Source organism: Melanotaenia boesemani, chromosome 21 (genome assembly GCF_017639745.1).
Source record: "Melanotaenia boesemani isolate fMelBoe1 chromosome 21, fMelBoe1.pri, whole genome shotgun sequence".
Taxonomy (NCBI): domain Eukaryota; kingdom Metazoa; phylum Chordata; class Actinopteri; order Atheriniformes; family Melanotaeniidae; genus Melanotaenia; species Melanotaenia boesemani.
Window position 1 is genome coordinate 27,910,205 of NC_055702.1, and position 24,195 is coordinate 27,934,399.

Sequence of the window (24,195 nt, forward strand, 5' to 3'; positions counted from 1 at the left end):
CGCTGTGCGAGCATAAATCCGGCTTGAGTCGCTTTGGAGAAAAGCGTCTGCTAAATAACTGTAGAATAGAACAACCATTAAATGGTATAAAAATGGAGTTCCTGTGTGTATTACCATTTTTATTTCAGCGATTCTCTATCTGCCTGTTTTTTAATGATTTTCTTTTAAATTAAGGCATCTTGACATTTCAAGAACACTTGGGGGGGCCCTGTGTGTGATGGGGCCCCCAAACGTTATGCTTTGGGCCGCCTCTGATCTGAATTGAGTTGAATTGCAGTAACAGTGGGACAGGAATGTTTAAGGATGCTGGATGTCTAATGAAGACGTGACCAGGCTCGGATCTTCATCATCATCATCATCTCCATTCAGCCTCAGCATCCCTCCATCCTCCCCCAGCTTCAGCACCGCGTGAAGCGTGGTGCGTGTGAACCATCACGACGTGTGTTTATTTAAATGTGAAGTGACGTGGACTGTGATTCACTCCGAGGGAAGGGTTTGTTTTGGAGCGTGCATCGCTGGGAGAAGGCTGAGCGTCGGCGTGGGGAGGGTTGGAGCCTGAGAGCGTGCGCGGTCCGTCAGTTTAGCTTCTTCTTCCTCCGCCTCGGTCCTCGGTTTTGTCTTAGACGCGCGCAGGAGCAGAAGACACCAGGATGGAGCGGATGGAGTCTATGGAGCCCATCTCGGCGTACTACACCACAGCGTACCCGGAGATTCAACCCGACAGCGGCTACGGCTCCGGAGAGACCACCGAGAATCAGGCGAAGACTCCGCCGGCTCCGACTTATGATGAGGAGTTGGTGCACAAGGTATGAGCCTTACAGCTAGAACATACAGACTGTTGTTTCCTGGTGATCTGTTAGTTTGGATGAGCTGGGGTGGACGTGGCGCTTTCCACGGTGTTGATCTTCTCCTGGATGCAGTTTCACTGGAGTTGGTCAGCTTCCAGACTACTGCGCATCAAATCTGCTCAGTAAAACACATCATCCCTTCAGCAGAAGGAAACAAAGTGGATTTCTTTTAAAACAGAACCAATTTAACAAGAGCAGTCATCGTCTCAACTAAATTCTGCTAAGCTGATATACAAAATAACAAGATTGTAAGTGAATGCTGTCACACACACACACAGCCTCATCAGTCTGAAGGTTTGAAGTGGGACTGCAGCTATCCAGAGGATGCTTGCCTGTCTTACTCTCTGACCCTTGACTTCATTGTTGGTGGAGCAAAGATAAAAGAGAAACTCCCTGAAGGCTTCATAGAAAAATGTCACATCGCGTTATGAATCAGTGCAGCAGGAACAGCTTCCATTTAAACCCCACAGAGCTGTCAGTCATAACTTGTTTCCTTTTTAAGATATAAGCTTATATGTGGTGGTTTCCACTCTGCAGCGCCCTACTTAAATATCAACGGATTAGTGTGTCAGCTCACTGATACACTGGTCCCTACTGTTCCTATTAAATGATGACTTCATGTCCGGGTTTAGTAAGTTGTCCCACATGTCAGTGGTTGGATGAGACGTTACTGGGGTCCCTCTTCTAATTTAACCACATGCACTTTGGCTAAAAACCTCTGATGGGCTCAGAATATAAATGTGTATAAATGTGTTGATATAATCTGGCTCAGTTCTCTTTTTCTATGTTTGTGGAGTCCAGTACAGGGAGCCCACCTTACTAAACCGCTTTTGTGGGCTCAAAATGTTGAATTAGATATTTGAGGATCAAAAGGTTAGAAATATTTAAGGATATGGTTATTAAGTGGTGGTGGTCAGAGGAAACTAATTTATCTGGAGGAAACCTCTGAAGAACAAGAAGAACAACATGTTAACAACTTGTATAACATGTTATACACTACTGGAAAGCCATGATTCTGGAGATGTGAATGATGTGTACCATTCTAGACTACAGTAGTTGCTGTAGATTCAGTAAATACTTATTTCAGACCAGTTGCCAATGCAGTTAACCTCTGAAGCCCTGCTGTACTTCAGTAGCAGATGATGCTGTTACATCAGCAGGGGACCAGTAAAAGCAGTCCAGTAGCTGCTACACAAGTCTTTTATCATAAAAACCCATTTTAGGCATAAAATTGCAGGCTCTTAAGGGGTTAAACAGCTGTGAACATCACTTTGCTGCTAGAGACAAGTCCTGATAACACAAGTAATTTGAGCACTGAACTGAGTGGTTACTGTTTGTAAATGCAGCATTTCAAACGAGGCTGCAGAGTAGTGTTGCACCTGATGTATCTTGGAAGTGGAGAGTCATTTCTGATCTCAAGCTTGAGAATAACGACTTAAAGAAGATGAAGGACGGACCGTAGTCAGTCATTAGTCATGCAATAAAAGGGCCAAATATGAGATGAGCCGATCAGATCCCTCCTGATCTGATCAATAATGAGCTTGCACTGATAGCTGAGCGGCCGCATGAGAAGGCGAACATTCATTCTACCTGGAGGTAATAACCCAGCTTCTCACAGGATCGTTTATTATCCCAGACGTTAGCACTGAAAAGACTAATGGCTAACTTCTTTAGACATTTTCACACTGCAGACAAATTTGTCTTTTTTTGCTCATATGTGACCCATATCAGATCTTTTTATGACAGTCTGAACGGCACAAATCAGATTTTTTTCTAATTCAACCCAGACTTCTTTCATATGTCGTTCTTAGGCGGATACATATTCAGTTCTTCTCAAAGTGACCTCAGAACGGTCACGTTGCATTTCATCTGACTTTTACGTCATTGGAGGGAGACAGAAGTGTCAGAGGCGGGACGCGGTAAGATCGAACATAAACGATGGCAGGAAAAATTTTTGTCCGAATTTTTCTCTGATTTGATTGTAAAACAACTTTGAAACTGATGCACACAAGCTAACAAGTTTAGCTTCCGTATTAACCTCCATAAACGCAGCGTGAGGTCACGTCTGCCTCCACCCATGCAGGTCACATTTAAAGATAATGTGAACAACCATGCAAAACAGTCCGATTTTTATAACAGAGGACGCTTATAAAGACAGAGATAGAACAAATGTGTGCGTGTGGGTGCACGCATACATCATCATGCACATTTCTATGGTGAAGGCAGCAGGTGGATTTCAAATGTCAAAATATTTAACACGAGCTGCTCTTTCTTTCAGAAACCAGGAACAATATTTACAAGCGAGCCGCAGACTGTGCTTGGCTTTTCTCTCCTTATTAGTCCTTGTTTCTTGGTGACTTGTGTGCTGATGATTCTCTCTGGAGGCTGTCTTCCTTCTGTCCTTCTGCTCCACCTTCATCCCCTGAGTAAACATAATGACTCAACAAACAAGAAGCCCTTTAAGTGTTCTCTGGTTGGACCACAGGGAGACTAAATACTCTCAGCTGTCCGTGCCACATTTCCCTTTCATTTCTAGTTTTGATCAGAAACACAAGACTTAAACCAGTACATTGTTTTTTTAGGCTGCTTTTCATGTGATCGCAGAGTAAAAATGTTTTAATGTGAGAATTTGACAGAATTCCTTTTTTCCAGTCTGTTTTTCACAGCATTTTATTGGGTTTCAGCATCTTGTGTTGACTCAAGCGTCACATCTATAAACCCAGCTGGATTAAAAAGAAGCTGCCTGGGCAAGGCTTTTATAACAGGGTGTCACTGCTTTGAAATGGAGCATTTATATGATACTGCAGATTCCCTTTCAAACCATTTAGAACCCTGCATGGAGTCAGCTTTGACCCAGACATGTCATCTAAGTCGCATATAAAACTCAAATTTCTCATTGTGGTGATGAGAAACTGGTCCATGCGTTCATTTCAACGCCACTTAAACCGAGTATCTATCAGCTGATCCAACAACAGTGCTGCTGGTGACTGCTGAGGTTAAACCTTGGATTCCCAATGCAAGAGCAAACGGGAGGGATGTACACTGATTATTTATACATGTGAATGCAGCTTTTTTTTAGATCTGTGTTAACCCTGATAAAATGTTGAATGTTCGCACAGCAGCTCTCCACATTAACCTCATAAACGACATTAAAACAGATAAATAACCAGATAGGAAACATCAGTCCACATCAGAGATGGACATAGTGATCATTTAGAAAACATTCTTTATGAAGAACATGTGAAACTGTTTCCATTTTCCAGAGGTGTGGTGTGTAACTATGATAAAGTCTTTCAGCACACACACATCTGCTCCAACTGTACATTTACTGCAGCCATCAAAGGGGAAAACTGCAGTAATCTGCTGCTAATCTATGGTTTCTAATCCCAGCAGCCATATGGAAAGTGTCCAGCTAATCCCATCCCAGTCTCACAGACTTCATACACACCAGGAAAATGCAAGTGTCATTTCTCCTTTATCAGTCAAGGAGGGGCCTCTAAGTTCACTCAATTACCTGAAACACTTCCTCTGACTTCGCCGAGAAGAAGCAGATCCATCTTTATTACCGCGACGGTTGCTGTGGAAGCTCCGTTCGTGAAAAAAAAGCAGGACTCGAACAGGAAGAAAGGGAAGTCACTGCAACTTAATCTTCTAAAGAACCCTGGAGTTGAGTAAAATCTAATTTTCTTTCTCTCTTGCTAACACCAATGCCCCATATTTCACGTCATCAGTGTCTAATTCCCGAACATGTGCGGAGCTTTTGCCTAATTGCCTTCAGTCTCCTGAGGGGTTTGATGAGACAGCTCATTTCCCAGCTAACGTCTGTTACCACAGAAACAGTCTCATCCTCATCATGTGGACCATATGTGTGGCTTATAGTATGTATGTTTGTTTCACTCCGTAACGCACACACATATGGAGGTGTTCTGTTACAAGCACTCAGTGATATTCAGAGAAAAGCAAAGAGACATAATTAATTCAGGGAGACTGAATCAAAGGACATTCTAGTTATGCTCCTTCCCTTCTGATCCCTTCTAAACACTAACCATTCTCAATATTAAGTGTTTTTAATCATTTTGAGAACATTTTTCTTTTTTTTTTTCTTTTTTTTTTTGTATTTCAAACTAAAATGTCAAACAAAAAAAAGTGAAAATTTAACACAAAATCTAAATTTGTGACCCCTAATCCTGGTAAGCCTCAGATTCCCAAGTGCAAGTGAATGCATCATTTAATGCATCTTCATATGTGCTTCTGTAGCGTAATCTGGGCAAACACCGGAAGTAGAAGCTCCGCCGTTGCTGAGGTGGCATTTCCGTACATGTCAGAGCAGATGAGAATCAGACTATTTTCTTAACAACGCCAAGGAAACCTGGAAGGACTTCTGCATTTATTTGCTGTTCGAACAGCTGCAGACAACTATTTTTGTGGTTAAAACAAACCTCAGCAGCACCGTGGTGGTTGTCTGAACCCGTCGTGTGTGATATCATTTGAAAGATCTCTGCTGAACGATCTGATCTCAGCTAAACTCGATATCCCGTAAACATGACAGTAAAAGGGAGGGTTTTATGCTAGGTGTGGACTCTCATTGGTTGGTCTCAATTACGGACAATTTCATTTTGATCATGTGACACACTTCACTGATTTCCTGTTTAGCTTTTTATGGGACTTTTCGTGCGTTCCACTTCTCCTCTGTCTCTTCGTTTTAAACTGTTCATTTAGCAGAGCCCTGTAAACTCAGTTACATCATAATTATTCATCCTGAGATTAAAATGCAATTAAATTAAATCAAATCATCCGTGTTTGCTGTTGCTATAAAGAACTCCCCCATTATCCTGTGGCCACCGCTTTGTTATCAATTCCCACGGATATCTAACCGGGTGGCCATGAGTTAACTATCCCGGTCCCTTGTGTTAGTGATCTGTGGCCATGGATTCATGTGTTGTCCAGACGGGCTCCTTTAAATTCACTACTTTTATGTTTTAGGATTCTTATGACTGTTGATTGGATTACAATCTATTTAGTTGGTGGGATTTGTTATTTTTGATAATTGTTCTTTTGCATTTTGTAAGGAACTCGTTGAAAAGTGTTATAAATAAAGTGTGATTCATGACAGAAAACATTAAATCTAAACATTTTAGAAAAGCAAAACTTAAAAATGGAAAAAAAAAGTTGTAAATTAATCCCATTTATTATTTCTGGCTCAGTCAGAGGAAAAACATGGAATCCATAGTTTTTTGTCTCTGTTCTAAACTTATGCTAAATTAGCGCTATAAGCTAGTACAGCCAAAGAGATGTCGTCCGGTATTTGCAGGAAGAGGTGTTTGCATCCCTTTACCCTGTCAAGGCAGAGTGCATTCTTTCTGTGTGTTTCAAAGGCAGAATAATTAGGATTTTCTGGCAATGCCTGAGTGAATCTGAAATTACCTGGATGATCATTGAGGCAGCATGCATATTTTATCCACTGACACTTTTCCTAAAATCCCTCTAAAAGCTGAGATCAAAGCGAGGCTGAGAAACCTGAAGTGTTGAGAAAAGCTGCCCCATCCTTCCAGCTCTAATCCTTTCCTTTCATCCCTTCAATGTATTCCAACCTTGATCGCTCACACAGCTCGAACACAAACGGAGCTGCTCTCAGACTTCTGCCTCTGATCGCCTTGTCTCGCCTTGTGGCTTTTTCCTCTTAGGATGGAAAGCACTCATCATCAGTGTCAATGATTTGCACCTACGTTGCTTTTTAAGTGATAACAAGGACATTTCAGCACACAGAAAGACCAGTGAACCCCTCAAACCCGCCTTCAGTGGACAACCTGTTCTACCTCCTGATGAAGGAAAATTACAATCACTTCATTCTCTATTTTGATCTTATATAAGCTGCTCAGCTTAAGTCGTGCTCATATGGAGAATGTTTTTCCAGTGTATTTCTTGTCTCTATTAGGAAGTCAACGGTAGCGAGATAAAAGTAAAGAAAGAAGGTGAAGGGACATCCAGCAAAGGTCACCTGCCACACAGGAACCACAGGTAGCTGCTAGGAGTCATGGTTGTCGTATATAACCCCTCCACGCCCAGGACACCCCCTCATTTGACATTCAATACAAATTCAAGACAGGTCAACCTGTAAATAACCTGCAGAAATACTCTCACACATTACAGATGTTTATAGTCACACTGACGCCCCCAGCACCTCCACATTTACTTTTAAACTGTAGACAGTTCAGGACAGCCTCAGCTGTCAGATTCTGAGCCTAAAATGATGTAAAAACGAGTGTATCAATAGATATAGCAGCATAAAGGCCGACCAAAACATTCATTTATTTATTTTCAATACCACTTAATCCAATGCAGGATTTCCATAGTAGTGATGGTGATGTTTTTATGGTGAAATGTGATAAATAATGCTGTTATCATGGATCATTGTGGATTTACCAGATAGAGTCTCTGAATAAAACTACATTTAGTAACTGGATTATAAACCTTCTGGACGGGATAGAAATGCCTGTAAGACTTCTATAGATCAGCTAAAGGATAAGCTATCCATCACAATTTACCCCACAGAGTTACACACTACTACTTCCTGAGAAACTGCGACATCATAAGAAATAAAATCTAGTGGCATTTTAAGGGTTAAAGGAGAAATTTGGGAGTTTTTTTTGTTTGTTTGTTTGTTTGTTTATTTGTTTAGATAGAGTAGAATTTCTTCTGACAACCAAATAACTAAATACCTTCTGATAGTCAGAAATGCCTGTAACAAGACATCTAGCAATGAGTTTGTTATAAATATCAAATCCCCGTTGCTAGACAAGAACATTATTAATTTACCACCTTGACGGATCTGGGTTGGACCCTTTTACTCCAGAACTATCTTAATTCCAGGTGTCATTGATTGAAGCAGGTGGTGGAAACCTTCCTCAGAGGTTTTCTCCATATTAACATGACAGCATCACACAGTTGCTGCAGGTTTGTCGGCTGCATCCATGATGAGAATCTCCCGTTCCACCACATCCCAAAGCTGCTCTACTGGACTGAGATCTGGTGGCTGTGGAGGCCGTTGGAGTCCAGTGAACTTTATCCAAACAAGACAGTTTTGGGGCAAGAGAGAAACCTGAGTAATGCCTTGTGGTTTGAGGGATATGGATGAAATGAAGGCATAGCAGAGGCATTAGAGCCTTTGGGTTTGAAATAAAATATCCAACCTGAATCTTCTGTAAACACAGTAATTCAAATAATGTTTCATTTAGTAAAAGGTGAATAGTCAGATAATTATTGTGCATGTACCACAAGTCTATTTAGCGAGTCCAAGTCGAGTCCCAACAAGTCACTTGCAGGAAACCTGGTGATGATTATCACTGATCATCAGCATAAACTGACTAATGCTCCTCTCCACTGAACTTTATGAAATTCAGAAAACCTGTAGATGAACATGGAAAGTTATTCTGACTAGTCAATATGTTCCCAACATTTAAAATAACTATTAGCAGAGAGGATGGACATGTGATTTAATAAATGTTATTGTTATTATATTTATATTATACAGTATATAATTCATAGGTTGAAATGACTTAATGTGAGATAAATACAGAAAATGTGAACATCAAATTTTTTCAATTAAATTAAAAGCTTTTGTAATATTTGAATTAATATTCCTCTGCCACTTCCAGGTCCAAAAACATGACATATAATAATATTTATAACATTACTAGAGCAGCAACATCTGCAGCCTGTTTTGCTAATAAACAGACCCAGTAAAACCAGTTGTTTCCAGTGGGTCTGATGGGCGTTTAGCCTCAGTTTAATGTTATCTGGGGCAGGTCATGGTAATCCAGTAGTTTATGGAAAGTAATAAGTGTGTTCAGTGAATGTCTCATTCTTCGTATGATCTCATTCAGAACAGATCACAATCTGATGGAGTTAACGTTATTTTAATAACAAACTAATGTTTACGCTGCTGTGGCGCTACGCTAACATAGTTGCTAACATTAGCTTTCATGTTACAGTGACCTCCAGGTGTGTTTAAGGTGGATGAGGTGGATCTAGAATCCTGGATTTTTACACCACAGATGGTGCAGTTTGCTGCTCAGGCGTGCTCACTGTTGCTGCCATGGTTTTAATTATTTGCGTACACATCTGTGTTTGTGTAACGTTATGTCAGTGTTACGTCTGGGAAAAGGAATCACATCCAACAGACAGAGAAGAAAACATTAACAATAAAAGATATTGACGTGTCTTAAATCCCAGGATTCTTTCTTTATTATTTTACTTGTTGGGGACCATGCACAAAAAGCACTGATCCCAGAAGAGAGAAGATGCTCCAGATTTAGCCACCATCTATTTTGTATCTGCGGTACCAGTGCAGGTCAGCAAATATATACAGTCAAAGTAAAACAATATAAGTGCCATTAAATAACCCACCACAATAAAAGTCATAATTATAAAAACTCTTCTATTAAATTTCTTATCAAATAGATTTAATAAAACAATCAAAAGCAAATTAATAATAATAAAAGACAACCATATATGTAAAACTTACAACACATACAACAGCCATGCACTAATGTTGGCAGCAACATTTAAAATGTTTCTGATGGGGTTTGATGGTTCTGATTGGTTCTGGTCTAGACTATAGACTAGGGCTGCTCGATTATGGGAAAAATGATAATCACGATTATTTTGATTGAAACTGAGATCTCGATTATTTAACACGATTAGAGAAAAAGAGAGCGTGAAGGGAAGGGGAGGTTTATGGGGTCAGTGTGACATTTGAAGCTTGTCTGTGGTAATACAGACTAGTTTCTTTCCACCAGGTCCCAGTAGCTCTTGTTTGTCTCAGACCAGCAGCTACGTTCTGCCCGGTGCGATCTGGTAAAAATGAGTCTGGAGACATTTCGTTTTCACATTGAAATCCGCGTCAATAAATATAAATAATAATAATAGTAATAAATATATGGTGCGGCATGACCACAGGTCCATAGCGGTGGCAGAACATTGGACTGTAGCCACGCCAACACCCTCACCATCCTCATCATCCAGGGAGAGACTCTCCACTAACATGGAGACGAGATGGCGGTGATGCCGTTTGTCCAACGTGTTGATGAGTTTCTTAAATCCAGGTTGTTCACTGTGTTAACTGAAAAAAGTTCTGTTTGTTTATAACGTTTGTCTCTCTGTGTCTCTGGAAGCTGGTAGATTATTTAGTCGCAACTCACAAAAATTGAACATTTTTCTATTTTTTTTGTGTCGCGTTGCAGCCTGCGTCTGCGTGAACGAGTGCAACATTTCACATGCACGAATGTCGCCTGTCGCTTGGCTGGAGGAGGGCAGCCATTTTCACCTCATCGCGATAGAAAGTTCGATAGAAAATGATGGAGAAGGAACGACGTCGCCTCTTGTGTGTCCAGCCCATAACAGGCGAAGTGTTTGCAACTCGCGCTGAATAAAACTAAAGCAGTCGGGGCTGTGGGAGGAGTCTGCAGCTGTGGGAGGGGTCTGCCGCAGTGGGAGGAGTCTGCAGCTGTGGGAGGGGTCTGCAGCAGTGGGAGGAGTCTGCGGCAGTGGGAGGGGTCTGCAGCTGTGGGAGGAGTCTCCAGCAGAGCGCTGCAATGCCAGCTGTGGTCGATTTACAACTGAAAACAGCACAAGAGTAAACTGCGAAGAACAAAAATAATTGGATCATTTCATTTTTATGATCGTTGAAAACCCAGATCGTAATTGTAATTAAAATTTTATTAATCGCCCAGCCCTACTATTGATCTCGTCTGCTGAGGCCATATGAGCCACCAAGACTTCTGGGATCATCTGGGTCCAGTTTACTTTCCTTCCCGAGAGTTCGGGCTAGAGATTTGGTTTTTCTGCTACTGATATCTGGAACAAACTACCAGAAAACCTGAAGTCTGAGCCCAACCTGAGTTCTGGTAAATCGGGTCTGGAAACTTTTACTTGCCACTGCTTTTAAAGAAACATACAGGGTTTCTCTTTTCTTGAATATGTACAGTGATAGTGATAAAGAGGATGCTGTATTTCCTGTTTGTATCAGGTGTAATTCACTTGTTGTATTCTGACAGTACAGTGGGTTGCCTCATGTATGAAATGTGCTATATAAACAGTCTTGTTTTACCTTAAACTTTAGCTTAATTCCCATAATTCCAATATTTCTTCAAACCCAACAACATTGTAGACACAGCTAATTAGAAATTGTACAGATAAACATTAATAAAAACGTTTGCATCCCTTTGGCTTGGTAAATTAATTATGTTCTTGTCTAGCAACAGGGATAAATATTTATAACAAACTCATTGCTAGATGTCTTGTTACAGGCATTTCTGACTGTCAGAAGGTATTTAGTTATTTGGTTGTCAGAAGAAATTATACTCTGTCTAAACAAAAAACTCCTAAATTCTCCTTTAACCCTTAAAACTCCACTAGATTTTATTTCTTATGATGTCGCAGTTTCTCAGGAAGTAATAGTGTGTAGCTCTGTGGTTAAATTGTGATGGACAGCTTATCCTTTAGCTGATCTATAGAAGTCTTACAGGCATTTCTATCCTGTCCAGGAGGTTTACAATCCAGCCACAAAATGTAGTTTTTATTCAGACCATCTGGTAAATCCACAATGATCCATGATAACAGCTTTATTCATCAGATTTAAAAGATCCCTATCACTACTGTGGCAATCCTGGATTGGACTAAGTGGTATAGAAAATGAATAAATTATTGTTCTGGTCGGCCTTTATGCTGCTATATCTATTGATACACTTGTTTTTACATCATTTTAGTCTCATAAATGACAGTTGAGGCTGTCCTGAAAAAGCCTTACATGCATCTTTTATTATTTTATTTCGTTTTTATATTGAAAAGCAAAAACAAAGCAAACAGGCAGAACAAAATAGTAAAAATGTCTTGGAGTTTTAAGGGTTAAAGGCAGAACACAGCTTGGCTGAACGCCTCTGATTGTCTCTGCTACAGTCTAAGAGTAAATGATGTAGGTGGTGGGGGCCTCAGTGTGACTGTAGTTGGATGGCAGCAGCTGAAGATGAAGTATTGACTGATGGCCCTGGTGACTAACTTGTACACTTCTGAATGCTGCCTTTCAGTGATTTCATTGTCTTGAAGGTTATCTCCTCCGGTTTGTGAGTCATACTGTGACGGCGGTACTTGCCAAGCTCTTATAAAAGATCATATTATTCCTGCAACTTGGAAGAATAAATGTCCACCGTGACATAGATGGTGACTCACGAGTAAAAATGATAAATTAATTCATTGCAATGGCTGATTGTAGGTCATATTGTCATGTGTCATGATGTTAGAAAAGTACTGGAAAGAAACCTGAGTGTGTTTGTTTGTGTGTTTTCCTGCAGACAATCCTGGTCGGGGACAGCGGCGTGGGTAAAACATCTCTGCTGGTGCAGTTTGATCAGGGCAAGTTCATCCCCGGCTCCTTCTCTGCTACGGTCGGCATTGGATTCACGGTGCGTTCAGGTGTACGCATCTGCCTCTCCGTTCGTAACATTCTCCTGTAGACAGAAAGCAGGACAAGCCACATGTTGAACAGGTTTTATTTGTCCAGGCTGTGAGATGTCTCCTGCTAAGGTTTCTGACCATGTACATCGTGTCTAAATGCTAGGTCTCTTCTAGATCTGATCCTGTACCATACACAGCAGCTCACTCTGCTTGTAAGTCACAGTAAAGTTTAAGTATGAAGAAGAGGACAACTCAAATCTTAAAAATTAAATAATGTGTGGGATTTTGGATGGAAACACGAGGTCTGGGTCAGCTCTCTCCCAAATGAGTGACCCAGAGTCCTTTAACCTCTCTGTGATGCAACAGGGAACAGACTCATGTTAATGAAAATGAACTGACCTTCCTTGGTCAACAAAGGGGGGAGGTGGTGGTGGAAAAAAGAAAGGGAAGCAAAAGAGGAAAGATTTTAATGTAATGAACTGATCTTTTTTCCATTCTCTCTCTCATTTTCTCTCAGAATAAAGTGGTAACTGTTGATGATGTGAAGGTCAAGCTACAGGTCAGTGTGTCCATCAGTCCTAGTGTAAAGATGATGTGCTGTCAGGATAGCAACGTTTAATCAGGCCAGTTTATGTTCTGTCTCAGATTTGGGACACAGCTGGACAGGAACGGTTCAGAAGCGTGACACATGCATATTACAGAGATGCACACGGTGAGCCCAAACATACCCTAACCTACCAAAACCTGAGGAAACTGCAAAGATTTGCACGTTTGATGTACATTTTAACCCATATTTTCATTGTTTCTTTTCCTAAAGCTTTGCTTCTTTTGTACGACATCACCAGCAAATCATCCTTTGACAACATCCGGGTAAGTCTGGGCTATGTCTACAACCTGGAAATAATGAAAAATGGTGTGGTAAATCATTTGTAAAACCACACAGAGTTGACACTAGTATCTGAATTATACCATTCAAGGAATGTTTTTGTTTTAAGAACATTTGAACATAAAGGTCTTTTTAGCCAGTTTGGACAGTTTTGTTGTGGATGTGTGTTACAATTAACCATGTGTGTCTGTTTCTCTTCCTCCAGGCATGGTTAACAGAGATCCATGAGTATGCACAGAGTGATGTAGTCATCATGTTGCTGGGCAACAAGGTGAGAGGGATGATTAAAGAATCTCAGCAAGTGAAGGAACAAGTGTTGAAGAAAAAGAAAGATGTGATTCTTTTTTTATCTTTTTTCAAACTGACTGAAATAAGTAGATTTTAGAAGAAAGAAGAGCAAAGATGTGATAATAATTCTAATATAATAATAAATGTTATTATAAGTGCCTTTTGAGACCTTGGAGCCTTAATCATTGGGAGGGCCACCAGGGATGGTGGAGGAGGATCCGAGGGAGGTCAGACAAATATGGGGAGACATGGCTATGGATGGCCTTGATTAAGAATGCAATTTAATGCTTCACCAGAAGGCAGTGGAGTTGCTGTAGGATGGGGGTGATATGATGGCATGAAGGGATCTTGGTGATAATTCGAGCAGTGGAGTTCTGAACCAGCTTGAGGTTATGGGAGGAAGGAGTTAGAATAAAGAAATCAAGCAGGATGTGATGAAGCTAAGGACAAGGATGGAGGCAGTATGAGGGGTGGAGGAAGGAGATGGTTCCTGTGTTTATTCTGAGACTCTATATGATAAATCTGCAATGTGATAACAGCATCATTTATCACATCATAAAATCATCACCATCACTACTATGTTGCTAAGAGACCTCTATTTAGACCTGGACATGATGATGAAGCCACTTCCTGTCAGACTTTCCACCAATCAGAGAGCTTAGATTGATGGTAACGTCCAATCAGGAGCAGCCAAAGATCAACCAGTGAGCAGAAAGTTCTATGTGTGTGTGAAAAGAAGAAAAATAATGCTCCTCTATGGCTGGAATAAAGCCAAGAAGACGTTTCTGATGCACGGTGGCGCCACAAAGCAGCTGAGCTGGAGTTGGTTTAGTGAGGATAGCAGGTAAATAGTAGCAGGAATAACTGGAAATGAGGAAAAAGTGGAAACATGGAAATAGTTTCTGTTGTGTGTTTGTTTCAATGCCAAGATTTCAATGACTTAAGGGAACGATATGCAGTTCCTGACTAACCGTTGACGATATAAACGATAGCGCATGGTGTGGGGGTGGGTAGTATCTTTTTTCCAAGATAATCCTCTCTTGTTCAAACTAAACTTTCTACATAGGCTACTAGATGAGATGCATTCATGTCCTTACTTCCATTTAATACTAAAACCCTAATTTATAGTGTGTCCCTCTTTCAGGCTGATATGAGCAGTGATCGAGCAATCAGGAGAGATGAAGGAGAAAGACTGGCCAGAGTGAGTATTTCATTTGCTCCTGTACTAACAGAGTTAATGTGGACGCCTCTGGTGCTCACTGCTGTTTGCTCCTCTTCAAATCTTAAGGAGTATTCAGTTCCTTTCATGGAGACGAGTGCCAAAACGGGAGTCAACGTAGACCTGGCCTTCACAGCTGTAGCCAAGTATGACACACTGCACACGACCACTTCTTATTACACCGTCTACATCTGCATTACTGTGATGTGCACAAACATGCACCAGCTTTGATCTCAATGGGGTTTTGATGGTGCATAAAATTACCACCGTTGAGAAGGTTGTAATTTGATTCTTGAGATCTCTGCTCTGGAATCAGTCTTCTATTGTTTCTAAAGTTGCCTAGCATAACACTTTGACTAAATTATCCTGTGATTAAAGTGTTTATTTCCAACTTTTGTAATATCCTGCTGGCCTGGTGATTGAGACAAGGAAACTTATTATACGACCCTAGTTCCAAAACAGTTGGGACATAAAACATAAACAACATATCAGATGGTGAAACTGAGACATTTTACCATTTGATGGAAAATATGAGCTGATAGTGAATCTGAAGGCAGCAACACATCTATAAAAAGTTGTTCCAGGGCAATGTTCGGCACGGTGTAAAAAGTAGTTCCAGGGTGATGTTCAGCACGGTGTAAAAAGTAGTTCCAGGGTGATGTTCAGCATGGTGTAAAAAGTAGTTCCAGGGTGATGTTCAGCATGGTGTAAAAAGTAGTTCCAGGGTGATGTTCAGCAAGGTGTAAAAAGTAGTTCCAGGGTGATGTTCAGCACGGTGTAAAAAGTAGTTCCAGGGTGATGTTCAGCACGGTGTAAAAAGTAGTTCCAGGGTGATGTTCAGCACGGTGTAAAAAGTAGTTCCAGGGTAATGTTCGGCACAGTGGAAAAAAGTAGTTCCAGGGTGATGTTCAGCACGGTGTAAAAAGTAGTTCCAGGGTGATGTTCAGCACGGTGTAAAAAGTAGTTCCAGGGTGATGTTCGGCACAGTGGAAAAAAGTAGTTCCAGGGTGATGTTCAGCACGGTGTAAAAAGTAGTTCCAGGGTGTTGTTCAGCATGGTGTAAAAAGTAGTTCCAGGGTGATGTTCAGCACAGTGTAAAAAGTAGTTCCAAGGTGATGTTCGGCACGGTGGAGAAAGTAGTTCCAGGGTGATGTTCAGCACGGTGTAAAAAGTAGTTCCAGAGTGATGTTCAGCACGGTGTAAAAAGTAGTTCCAGGGTGATGTTCAGCATGGTGTAAAAAGTAGTTCCAGGGTGATGTTCGGCACAGTGTAAAAAGTAGTTCCAGGGTGATGTTCGGCACGGTGTAAAAAGTAGTTCCAGGGTGATGTTCAACATGGTGTAAAAAGTAGTTCCAGGGTGGTGTTCAGCGGGGTGTAAAAAGTATTCCAGGGTGATGTTCAGCACGGTGTAAAAAGTAGTTCCAGGGTGGTGTTCAACATGGTGTAAAAAGTAGTTCCAGGGTGGTGTTCAGCACGGTGTAAAAAGTAGTTCAACGGTGATGTTCAGCACGGTGTAAAAAGTAGTTCCAGAGTGGTGTTCAAAATGGTGTAAAAAGTAGTTCCAGGGTGGTGTTCAGCATGGTGTAAAAAGTAGTTCCAGGGTGGTGTTCAGCATGGTGTAAAAAGTAGTTCCAGGGTGATGTTCAGCATGGTGTAAAAAGTAGTTCCAGGGTGGTGTTCAGCATGGGGTAAAAAGTAGTTCCAGGGTGATGTTCAGCATGGTGTAAAAAGTAGTTCCAGGGTGATGTTCAGCATGGTGTAAAAAGTAGTTCCAGGGTGGTGTTCAGCATGGGGTAAAAAGTAGTTCCAGGGTGATGTTCAGCATGGTGTAAAAAGTAGTTCCAGGGTGGTGTTCAGCATGGTGTAAAAAGTAGTTCCAGGGTGATGTTCAGCACGGTGTAAAAAGTAGTTCCAGAGTGGTGTTCAAAATGGTGTAAAAAGTAGTTCCAGGGTGATGTTCAGCACGGTGTAAAAAGTAGTTCCAGAGTGGTGTTCAAAATGGTGTAAAAAGTAGTTCCAGGGTGGTGTTCAGCATGGTGTAAAAAGTAGTTCCAGGGTGGTGTTCAGCATGGTGTAAAAAGTAGTTCCAGGGTGATGTTCAGCATGGTGTAAAAAGTAGTTCCAGGGTGGTGTTCAGCATGGGGTAAAAAGTAGTTCCAGGGTGATGTTCAGCATGGTGTAAAAAGTAGTTCCAGGGTGATGTTCAGCATGGTGTAAAAAGTAGTTCCAGGGTGGTGTTCAGCATGGGGTAAAAAGTAGTTCCAGGGTGATGTTCAGCATGGTGTAAAAAGTAGTTCCAGGGTGGTGTTCAGCATGGTGTAAAAAGTAGTTCCAGGGTGATGTTCAGCACGGTGTAAAAAGTAGTTCCAGGGTGATGTTCAGCATGGTGTAAAAAGTAGTTCCAGGGTGGTGTTCAGCATGGTGTAAAAAGTAGTTCCAGGGTGATGTTCAGCAAGGTGTAAAAAGTAGTTCCAGGGTGATGTTCAACATGGTGTAAAAAGTAGTTCCAGGGTGATGTTCAGCATGGTGTAAAAAGTAGTTCCAGGGTGATGTTCAACATGGTGTAAAAAGTAGTTCCAGGGTGATGTTCAGCATGGTGTAAAAAGTAGTTCCAGGGTGATGTTCAGCAAGGTGTAAAAAGTAGTTCCAGGGTGATGTTCAGCATGGTGTAGCATCTCTTCTTCTAACATGTCTGGGAAGTGAGGAGACCAGTTGCTGGAGTTCTAGGAGAGGAATGTTGTTCCATTCTGGTCTGATGCAGGATTCTAGCTGCTCTACAGTCCTGGACCTTGGTTGCTGGATTTCTGCTTCCATGAAGCTCCAGATGTTGTGTATTGGTGAAAGGTCTGGACTGCAGGCAGGCCAGTTCAGCAGCTGGACTCTTCTCCTGTGAAGCCATGCTGCTGTGATGGATGCAGGATGTGGTTCAGCATCGTCTTGCTGAAATCTGCAAGACAATTGTTCCAAGGTTTTAGATCCAGTTTGTCTCAGATTGGTGAAGCTCTGTCCATCTTTCCATCTGAGAGACTCTGCCTCTCTGAAATGCTCCTTTTATACCCAGTCATGTTACTGACCTGTTGCCAGGTAACCTGATTAGTTGTCAAATGCTCCTCCAGGTGTTTCTGGTTTGTACCAGGTACTTTTCCAGCCTTTTGTTGCTCCTGTTCCAACTTTTTCCATCAGATTCACTATCAGCTCATATTTTCCATCACATGGTGAAACGTCTCCGTTTCAGCATCTGGTATTTGGTTTATCTTCTACTAGGAATAAAATATGTATTTATAAGATTTGTGAATCATTGCATTCAGTTTTAATTAATATTTTATACAGCGTCTCAACTATTTTGGGAATCGGAGTTGTACTTCAAAAGCCTCCCACTTCCTTTAAATCAGAGCGTATCGATAACATCAACGATCTCTTCTGAGCTCTGAGTCGTCTGGTTGTGTCCTTCAGGGAGCTGAAGCACCGGGCCGTCCAGCATCCCAATGAACCCAAGTTCCAGATTCATGAATACATTGAGGCACAGAAGGAGAAGTCAGGTTGCTGCAGCTACTTCTGAATCCCAGAAAACCTCCTCCCATCACTCCCAGTGAACAGACTGTCGGAGACACACTGAGAGATCTGGAGTGGGAGGAAACCACTGCTGCAACCTAAAGATTATGCTGCTATTGGTTTGAGATGAAAAGCCAAAAGTGCATCTATCAAACGCATCAGAGGAGAAAGAAGCAAGCTAATAACTCAGTTTTCTTTAGCCAGGAACGTATTCTTCTAACTTTTGTGTGATTTGTAATTATTATGTAAATTCTTGAAAAGAGTGGTTTTGTTTTTCTAATGACGTAATAGCCTTATCATTCTTATTTTCTGAGATGACACATGCTTTGGTTTGGAGATTAGGAACAAGAGAAAACCTTGTCTAAAGCTAAAAGAACATGCAAGCAGAAATGTAAAGTGACTTTGAGTCTGCAGCCACATCAGCAGCTTTTGCAGGATGTGAACTAAACTGGCTCACCAGCACGACTTCATCTTAAATGGCATATAGCAAACATGTGGGTGTTCCCGCCGTGGATGCTGTAGGACCTAGATCCCAGACTCAGCCCAGACTCTGCACATGTGCTGCAATGGCCTTCTCTCCACTGGGTTCAACCCACATGTAGACCTTTTGTTGGGAAGCCAAAACACAAGTCAAGTTCACTTTTTTGAGGCTGTTGCAAATTTTTACAAATATAAATCTCAGTGGAGTGAGACATTTTCCTTCTAGATGTCTCTGTTTCTAGATGTGATGTCTGGGGACAAAGCTTTTAGAGGGTTTCTCTTGTTTTGCAAATCTATTGTTTTTATGTACACAAACATGCAAAGTAAACAACACAAACCAGCTTGTTATTGTGATAGTAAACATTAAGTGGATTAAAACATGAAGAACTTGCATGTCAAGACAAAGTTGTTTAAAAAAAAGCTGCACACATCTAGACGTTATGTATCCTTGATGTCAGACTTTTTTAAAATTACTAGCAGAATCTGAATTAGCATTTTTTTAAGAATATTTAATTTCTTCTTCATTGAGAATTAAATACAGTCATGAAAAACACTCTCTTTCAGTTCAAAGTTTTTATATATATCAGGACATAAAACTCTCCTTTAGCAGGTCTGAAACTGAAAGGAAATTATACCTCAGATAATACCACAATGTTTTACTGATTATTTAAGAAAAACTAAGCCAATATTTAAAACTGTGTAAAAACTATGCATGCCCTTATTGATTCCAGAAGACTTGGGGAATTAAGCAGCCGCCTGGTGCTGCTTGTGACGTTTTGTCATTTTGCAGCTCTGCAACATTCTGTTAACACAATGCCAAGGAGGAAAGACATCAGCAATGACCGTGCAATGCAACTGTGGCTTCCAATGGATCTGAAAAGGGTTATAAGGTCATTTCCCAACTATTACAAGCCCATCATTGTACTGAGAGAAAGAATAGTCAGAAGACAGCTGCCAGTCTTCCAGGAGTGGACGTCCCAGCAAGTTTACTCTAAGATCAGATCGTTAAACAAACCCAAGAGCTGCGTTTTAGGCCGCGCTTACAGAGACCGGCCTTCAGAGTGAAATTTTCTTCAAACACAAGGTGAATCCTGTCCATGTAAACGTGATCTGGAACCTCATCTTGCACTCACACACTTAAGCCCGGTTTACACCCACGAAAAGCACCACAACAAAGCTGGACCTCCATCTTCTGTTTGTGCTGCTGAATCTTTTTAAGTTATTTGTTCTCTTAAAGCAAAACCAGCTGCTCTTGCAACATTTATGCTGTCAGCAAAAACACAGATTACATGCAGCAGATATTCAGTACTCTCTGTACAAGAGGAGGGCCACCAAGAGAACAAGTGTTGTGTTTTCTGGTTGCAAAGCTTCACCACCTACTACAGGCCTGGCATGCACTCTGCATCGCTCCCAGTCTTATTTGCATTTTCTGTCTGCATGGAGATAGTTTTCATTCTACTGGTGTGTAAATGCAATTTTTCCCAGATAAGCAGAGGGAAAAGTTTTAGGGTTTGCATGTAAACACCATGAAAACAGGGCCTCAGACTCTCCAGTCCTCAGTTAGCAGGATATATGTGAAAGCTCATGACAGTCCAGTTAGAAAAAGACTGAACCAGTATGGCTTGAGCGGAAGATATGCAGGAGAAAGTCTCTTCTCTCTAAAAAGAACATGGCAGCACGGTTTAGGCTGGCAAAGCTTCTGAAACAGTAGCCCCCATTTGTCCTTTAATAATGTCCTTTAGACAGATCCAGACCAAAGTGGAGATGTTTGGTCATAAGCACAGCGTGGTGCATCTAAGCACAAACACCTCACGCAAATGGTCAAACATGAGTCCCTGGTCCCAGTGAGGACCAGATGAGTTTTTATGTCCGAGAACTGAAAGAAGGTGTACTTTCTTGTCATGACTGTGATCAATGCCTTTTGCAGAGTTTTTATATACTGCTTTATATGCACCTCTGATCGGAAAAAGTCTCTATATTTTTCATTTTAATCTGCCACAAAATTGTCTCTCATTAAAGTACCAAGATGTTATGAAAACACCAGATTAAATCAAAAAAAGGAAAAAGAATAAAAACAGAAGATTTATGGAGTTTGGATCTGTGGTGAAAAGTCAACGCTGCTGCAGCTTTATGATGTAGAACAGATCCAGACAAAGACCGCGTTGTGGTTGCAGATAGTCCATGAACAGAAGCGCTGTCTGCCCTTCATTCTTGGCATGCTGCTCTTCATAAGTGACACTCGGCCGCTGTTGAAAGCTAACTGGCTTAGGGAATGCTCAGGGACACAGCTGGTGAAGGAGACAACTACGCTGTGAACATACACAGAAATGCATCCGTTAAAAACGTGTCTCTACTGAAGACCAAACACAAAATGAGTCACCTGACATGAATCCATTAGATTACTAGTTTAGGGAACATCTGTGTACATGCTGTGTTTAACTGCACCACCTCCTCTTGAATGATGTACTTTGCATTGATGGACTGGTTCTAAAGTTGACTGTAAAGCTCAGTTGCATGTAAGCTAAACTGCATGAACCACATCTGTGTTTGATTCCCATCAGAATGTATCATCTCTGGTTAAATCTGTATTTATAGGAGTATAGAATCAGTGACAAATAATTAGCATATCTGGTACAAGTTTAAGTCAATGCTCAGGGTTAAATGTTACGCCGAAAACACATGATTTAACATGTACACTCATCCAGTCACTTTATCAGCTCCACCTGTTCTTCTTAACACAAGTATCTAATCAGCCAATCACATGGCAGCAACTCAATGCATCTCGTCATGTAGACATGTGAAGACCAGAATGTCTGGTTGATGTCAGAGGTCAGAGGAGAATGGGCAGACTGGTTGGAGATGATAGAAAGGCAACAGGAAGTCCAATAAGCACTGGTTCCAACCAAGATCTGCAGAACAGCATCTCTTAGAGGCTTTCCAGCATTTCCAGGAATTTTTCTTACCTGGGATTTGTTTCAAGCATAAATGAATTCCTGGTGATCTGGTTTGCATTTCCACCGCAAAGTTCCAGGAAATTTATTCAAATGGCGGATACCACCGTTGGTAAATTGGTCAGGCCCACTTCGGCTGTTATGGTCCTTCAGTTTCTGTAATCTAGCTTCAGTTTCCAAATGTGTTTCTGTGTCCAACATTCAGCTCTGCCAGCCCAGACCTAGTTGCCCGTCCACCTTCCATAGCTCCTCTTTTACAGTGAAATTTACACTGATCAAAGCAGAGGTACGTTTGTCAAAGTAAAATAAACACGTCTGCAGCTGCTCTCCGGTTTAAACATACGATGAACGTGAGATAAAACCCTGCTCCTTCAGAATTCTGGGAAATCTAAAAAGTCCTACCCCCTCTACCAAGTGCTTCTATTCAGGGAAAGTTTTTTTTTTTTTTTACTCAGGAATGTTGGTGGAAATGCATCGGAGGTTTTTTAAAATCCCAGGTAAATGAAAAAAGGCCCTCTGAACCTAGAACACGTCCAGCCTTGAAGCAGATGGGCTACAGCAACAGAAGACACACCCGGTGCCTCCTGTCAGCTAAGAACAGGAAACTGAGGCTACAATTCACACACACTCACCAACACTGGACAATAGAAGATGGAGAAACGTTGCTGGTCTGATGAGTCTCCATTTCAGCTCCACATTCAGATGCTCGGCTCAGAATCTGGTGGAAACATCATGAAAACATGGATCCATCCTGCCTTGGATCAACGCTTCAGGCTGCTGCTGGTGTAATGGTGGGGGGAGATTTTCTTGGCCCACTTTGGGCCCCTTAGTACCAACGTGTCCTGGTTTAACCAGCACAGCCTACCTGAGTATTGTTGCTGACCATGTCCATCCCTTTATGACCACAGTGGAGCATCTACTGATGCTACTTCCAGCAGGATAATGCACCATGTCACAAAGCTCAGATCATCTCCACCTGCTTTCTAGAACATGACGATGAGTTCACTGGACTCCAACGGCCTCCACAGCCACCAGATCTCAGTCCAGTAGAGCAGCTTTGGGATGTGGTGGAACGGGAGATTCTCATCATGGATGCAGCCGACAAACCTGCAGCAACTGTGTGATGCTGTCATGTTAATATGGAGAAAACCTCTGAGGAAGGTTTCCACCACCTGCTTCATCTATCACACCAGGATTTAAGACAGTTCTGCAGGAAAAAGTACCCGGTACTAGAAGGTGGACCTGATGAAGTGGCTGTTGAGTATAAAAGCCCAGATCAGAACATTAAAGCTGCATTAATTGATGTTTTTAATTGTTGTTCAAAAAAATGTAACATTAGAAAAGCAAAAACAATTTGCTGATAGATGCTGAACTGTTTGTGGTGTTCATTTAATCAATTGATTACCTTTGAAGTATCGATTAGTGCAGCTTTGGAAACACAGCAGCTCTGACCGTCACAAGCAAGTTTACGCCTTTGTTTTTCTTTTTTACAATGATATGCAAAGCTCTCTGCCAGCTTTCATCCTGATGATTGTCCAAACGCTCTGGCCCAGTTTACACAGTTCAGGTCTGATGTGGTTCATCTTCAGTGTTTCAGGTTGTGGTCAGTAGATGTTGAGTTGCGTCTATCAAGCTGTTGCTTGTTGTTTTGACCATGGAACCAAAAGTTGTGTTTGATGTATTGTGTGCTTCATAAAAATAAATAAATTATTTTTAGCTGAGCTGCAGTTGTTGCAGATGCCTCAGATTTGTTTTTCAGCCGTTAAACATGCGGTTAACATGCGCAGTCACGAAGTCCACGGAAATGAAAAAACACGACTTCCTGTTGACCCTTCAAAGTAAACTTCAGATTTTTCTGATGGAAGTTTGTCTTTTCAGCAGAGTCAGTTGTTTTTACACGAATCAGTCATCACCAACCTCCCTTTGATAAATTATTCTCAATATAATTAATACTTAATCTGTTAACAGATCTTATTAAAGCCCATTTACCTACTTTTTTAAATGAATAAGGTTTTGTATGAAACATACTCAATAAATCGTATTGAATATGTTTTTTTATTTGCCTGTTTACTTCTCTGTTTATTTCCCTTTTCAGGTGTCTTTTTAAGTCATCAGTGCAGTTTGGGGAAATCCTTTATATGTGAATGAAGCCAAAAGATGATCAGCTAAACTTTATTTACTACATCATCATCCCTTCAACAAAGGCACTATTTAGGCTTAAATGAAAAAAAATCTTAAAATTAAATACATTAAATGTAGTTTTTTTTTTTTTTTTTAAATACTGAGTAACTAGATTAATAATCCAATCCAACTTTATTTATAAAGCACTAACAGTGGACCAAAGTGTTGTACGGAAGAATAAAAGCACAGAGAATAAAGGCAATCAAAACATTAAAATCAAATGAATAAGACAAGCAAGTCAAAATATAAAAACAGAAACAAAACATCAACTAATCAAGAGTGTGAAAAAGCCAATAGCAGGAGAGTTTTCAGAAGAGACTTGAAAACAGGCAAGGAGGA

At 41.1% G+C, this 24,195-nt stretch overlaps 1 protein-coding gene across 1 annotated transcript; it reads left to right on the forward strand.

The window, feature by feature from the left end:
* Positions 1-593: 593 nt before the first annotated feature.
* LOC121632546 (ras-related protein Rab-37-like) lies at positions 594-20,078 on the forward strand. The gene is made up of 9 exons (XM_041974134.1): positions 594-806; positions 12,197-12,307; positions 12,817-12,858; positions 12,945-13,011; positions 13,117-13,169; positions 13,391-13,456; positions 14,618-14,674; positions 14,762-14,838; positions 18,146-20,078. The coding sequence occupies exons 1-9, from the start codon at positions 651-653 to the stop codon at positions 18,249-18,251; spliced, it is 735 nt and encodes a 244-aa protein (XP_041830068.1). The 5' UTR covers positions 594-650; the 3' UTR covers positions 18,252-20,078.
* The last annotated feature ends 4,117 nt before the right edge of the window (positions 20,079-24,195 follow it).